This window comes from Limulus polyphemus, unplaced genomic scaffold, assembly GCF_000517525.1.
Source record: "Limulus polyphemus unplaced genomic scaffold, Limulus_polyphemus-2.1.2 Scaffold896, whole genome shotgun sequence".
NCBI lineage: Eukaryota > Metazoa > Arthropoda > Merostomata > Xiphosura > Limulidae > Limulus > Limulus polyphemus.
In genome coordinates this window covers 354,588-359,859 of record NW_013666506.1, presented here as the reverse complement: position 1 = coordinate 359,859, position 5,272 = coordinate 354,588, and the positions used below count along the sequence as shown (strand labels likewise).

At 36.8% G+C, this 5,272-nt stretch overlaps 1 protein-coding gene across 1 annotated transcript in view; it reads right to left on the bottom strand.

Annotated features, from left to right (window-relative positions):
- Positions 1 to 1,850: 1,850 nt before the first annotated feature.
- The window catches only part of LOC106461092 (neuropeptide CCHamide-1 receptor-like), a 6,431-nt gene continuing 3,009 nt past the window's right edge, over positions 1,851 to 5,272 (bottom strand). Inside the window, exon 2 of the mRNA XM_013920881.1 lies at positions 1,851 to 2,032. Within this exon, the coding sequence (XP_013776335.1) occupies positions 1,851 to 2,032 (182 nt within the window). The remainder of the gene's footprint in view (positions 2,033 to 5,272) is intronic.

Here is a 5,272-nt window from a genome sequence, read left to right as displayed (position 1 = left end):
GAACTGTTTTCCACGAGAGGTTCGGCAGACCTAGCAAACAAAAAAGAGGTTCGACAGAAAATGTATTACGTATTGAACCGAGTTTTCTTGTTTTTGATTGAGTTTAGAGTATAGAAAAAGACCGCGCGCAATGTAAATCACAGGGGAAACAATTGTTATTCAAAATAAAACATAATCAAAACCATGAAGACAACAACTTTACTTCAGCTCTCAAAAATCTGAAAATATCTCCTTAAGTCTGTTCAAAGTCAGTAAGAATCTGTCCTAGATTGAAAAATTATACAAAAATTCTACAATGATGTTCTTCTCAGGTTGTGTGGGTTATCTGCATCATGTTGGTCATTCCAGACGAAAAATAATGGAGGGTAAATCCACCTAAAGGCATCACTTGATCTGCCAGAAGGAAAAGATCGATGTTTATTTTTGTCTACTGTGTTCTACTTCACAATAGCCTTTCCCATGAGAAAATGCACATAATCTCATGGGGGATTGACCCAGAACAATAGATAACTAGAATAAAAGAACTAAGTCACAATCCTGGACCAATGTTTTGCTTTTAAATACCCATACGCATGTATTCACAAAAAGTGGGAAAATATTCTAGGTGAACGTTAAGAGTTCAGTCTATTAAATAAAGGATGTACAAGACACTTAGTATATGTGTATACTATGTATTCTCTCTCCTCTTTTCCCTCCGACAGTCCCTAATTTAAAACTGAATTAAATATACTCGCGCATTGGTGAAGAAACTTACTCTCGCTCCTGTAATATAGTTATACAATGGTACAACGAAATAGAACAGGGAACATAAGTTTAGAAACTTTACAACCTTAAAACAAACTGAACATGATACACTAGAATGACATAAAATTACCATTGCTAGCTATGTGTCAGTAGCTATGGTAGTGCAACATGTTGCCATCATGGGGCAATAAAATCAACTTGTTATCTTGGCATCAAGAAATGAAAAATAACTGGAAGAATTCAATTGAACAAGAATTTTTCGCTAAAATCTTCTAGTCGGGATTAATATTTATGATTTCACTACAGTATATATCAGCACACACAACCAGATCAAATAGGTTAAACACAATATTCACCAGTAAAATATATTTACTGACCTATGTGGCCATCAATAACAGCAGATGAATTATCACCATTCACAAGTCAATCTACTTATTACAGTTAGCATCACAGCATAATAAATACAGGTAAAACCCAGAGAATAAGGAATTTTCCACTTAGATTAACAAACGCCTAATTCAACTTATGTGCTGAGAAAGAACACACCCCATTACACACATTTAGGTAAACTGAATGTATCTAGCAAGTACAACATAGTCAGCTCTGCAGAAATTGCACTACTACTACTCAGCTTGATAGTGTGAGCATTTTTTGTAGAATGTCAGACAATAATCTTCCGCTAGCAAATCACACAACAGCTTTGAAAGTAAGGGTTAGAACACTTAACAGTTATTCTCAGTCACATAGACTGATGATATTCTATACATTGCATCTGCTAACACCAGCCGTCCTAACTGTATAATAATCGAGCAGATGTCATCTAATAACCTGTAGATATTTCATATTGAAACTCTGTTTGAAACCTAGAAAAGTAAGAGTGACACCACCCCTTTGGTCCCATTAATATAGTGATAAATACATCACACTAGATTCACAGTAATCAAGAGGTGATAACACAATGTTACTCCTATCTTTCCACATGAAACACCACTTGATAGCTCAGAAAGCTAGAATGCCACTTTCTTTTAGTCATGGGCCTTACAATTAAATAACTGTCCCAACTGCTGATCTGACAGATAATACCACCCATTTCAGTCAAGAGGCCGTCATCTTGGTCGACCATTAGAACTAACGCGTGTCTCCTCTTCAGGAATTTCCTCATCTGACTCATCTTGTACAGACAGAGAAGTATACTCAGCATCTTCTTTTTCAACAGCTGTGTGATAACGATACAAAACAGTACTCTTACTATCCTCTGGCTCATCTGTCTCAACCTCTGATTCATAGTCTAGCCAGTGCATGAGAGATTTGTCAGTAATATATGAGATTAACTTGTCAACATATTCAATGTGCTTATTCGTGATGTTAGAAAAACATGTAGGTTCAAGAAGTCTTGATTGAAATAAGTAAAAACCTATAAACCGAGCGCTTTCGAAAGGTGGACCTTTCTTCTTCAGGGGTAAACTGGGAATGTGCTTATGTGTACTACGTTACTGCTATAACTCAAAATTTGATGAAACAAGTTGTCAGAGGACGAGATAAGTTGCTTCAGTGGCACTGGAACATAACAAAACTAGTCTAATCTCTATCATGGAACATTCGTTCTTTAGCTGATTTATCATTGTATCTCTTCTGCCATATGATACTTTCCTAGTTGTCAGTATGCGAACTCATACCTAAACATTAACCCACTCGTTATATTCTTGTGGATACTGTTGCATGTATATCCTTGAAGGCAAACCATACATCACATCCACAGGGAGCTACATTTTTCAACCAAATATGAGCATTTATGACAAACAACTAGTTTATCTCTGTTCGGTTGTGCAATATTCCATCATTACCTACAGAGAGTGTTCTTCCCAGTCAGTTCTTATTACTGAACTATATAATTATCCACTTTGTAGCTTGTATTATTCATTCTGCTAAACCATCACACTATGGCTTGTATGAAGTGCATGATTTCATCACACCCATCACTTTGAATAACTCAGAGAAAGCCCGTTTATTGAAATTAGTTTCCTGATCCGTGTGAATATCTTTTGGTGTACCACAGTCATGCTATCCAGTGCTTTTCCAACACAAAAGTGACAGAGTCTGCTGATGTATCAACCAACTGATAAGGCTTGGCCCATTTAGTGACGTATTTTCTAAAGACCAGTACATACAGTTTATCTGGTTCAGATTCTGGGAGAGAACCAGTAACATTCAGGGCTATTTTCTGCAATGGAGAACTAAGAATTCTCTGCTACAATTTGGCCTGTTTGTGCAGGTGTTCCTCTTTGGTGTGCACACCACACAATGTTTACACAATGTTCCATGTTTCGAATCAAATTCAGTCAGTAGAACTGCCATCACACATCAGCACAGCTATGTGCAATATCTTGGTGGCTTCCAGTCCTTGCGTTATGCAAAGTCTAGGGTATTTTCTGTCTAATAGTTCTGGGGACCACTAGCTGCATCATAACTTGAGAACCTAATTTTGTTGTTTATAATAATGGTATAACACACCTTCCTGTATTCATAACAGGTTATATAAGTCCATACTAATGTTCTCAATATGCAATGGCCGTACTTTACCTTGATGAATGATAAAGTGGCATCTTAGTTAGGTCTGGGTTTTTCAGTTGCTCTTTTTAGAGTTCCTGGAACATTAATTGTGTAACCGACCACTAGTGACCTGTATGAAATACTTTAAGACACAGTCCAATTCCACTTTAGCTGCACCCTTAAATGTCAGGAGAGAAATGTTTTTATAATCACTCACAGGGATCACTGAGGTAGCATTAACATTTCTTCCATGAGCTTTGACCAATACCATATTGAAGCATCAGGATCATTGGAGATATGATGTAGTGGGTATACTCAAGAGCCCTAACACATAAGCATGTGCTAGGCCACTGTCCCTAGTGGTAAACATATGAGTTGATACAGACAGCTTGTTCATGGGCTCTTCACAGCCCCAGGTCTCTCCATAATTAATGGTTGCCCTAACAACACACTTCCCACCATAGAGAAACTCGTGTCTACCATCTTTACCATTAGATACCTGCTACCTCATCTGCTAGCAAAGCAGTCCAAACAGTGAATGCTATCCACCACAGCCATCTCTTTTCTCTCTCAGTTGGTCTTTGGTGGCATGAATCAGAGCTGGGGTTAGGTTATCCTGATCAACAAATATTTTGGGATCCTATTTGGTCTCAGAATTGCCAGATTACATCATGGTGATCCTCTGGTTTCCAGACTTCCAATATGCGAAGAATGATACTCATAGGGAGAACTCACTTGGCAGTTCTGTGTACACCAGATTCTGACAGTTCTTCCCTAGTCTGTGGCTACAACGAGAAGGAAATCAGTCATTTTCAACATCAGCAAAAGACAAACATCCAGGAAAGGAATTCTCAACCACTCTTTCTGACAGCCAACAATATTCAGTGACTAACTTTTCTTCCTACTTATCAATCCTTTGACTCTTCTTAATTGACATTTTATCAAAAATAATGATTTTTAAAGCTTAATAGCAAAAGAATTAAGAAGAGCACAGGAGAATGCATTCTTGGAAAGAAAACTGAAATATCTGCAAATAGAAATCCTGATCCTGGCACCAAAACTTCTTCCCTTTACCATACCCTGTAGCACTTTCAGATAAACTGTTTTCCTCGACAGATTCAGTAGAGCCCTCATATAATGAGAAGTCTGACAGGACTAAGCCCATATTGTGAAAGTAATATTGACCATAATTCCCAAACTACTACGTACAACTTCACAAAATATTGTAAGCTTTCAGTAAAAATACAAGTCTGTTGTACACACACACAAAAAAAAACAAAACAGATACGTTATAACAAATATTGGTACTCAAGTAATGTCTGTGAATGGATGAAGACAATCTGAGTCAGACTCTGAGAAGTCAGACTGAGTCGAAGTGCAAGTTGTTGTTCATGTAAAGAGCAAAAACACTTTTGTCCATTGTATAGTTTGCAAATTACATTTGCATAACATATAGATCCTCCAAAATGCATATTTACAGTTTTTCAGTATCCCTATATATTGTATCCGGTGTTTACTCTCCTGTACCACAATATATCACTGAATATTTAATGTAGGGTCAAATGAATAGTTGATAACCCTTGTATCAAATTCATAACACAATTACGAATGACACTCTGTTGAAGGTTGTGGAATGTCCATTTAGATCCCCACACATTCGCAAAGGATTAAGAAGTTAAGCTGAGTTTTTGTGTTTTTACTGAGTTTAGCATAAAAAAATTGGAAACAATGAAAACACTATTTATTTGATATAAAACAAAATAAAATTAACGAGTGTGAAAGTAAAGTATAGCTTTCAGAAATTCTCAGATATTTGTAACTCTGTTGAAATACGTCAATCAGTGAAATTCTGTTATAGACAGAGAAAACATAGAATTATATATATATAATTCAACAGTGCTATAATTCTCAGAGCACATGCGCTACCTACATCACTGTTGCTCATTCCAATCGAAAAGACCAGGTGGTTAGGGCACTC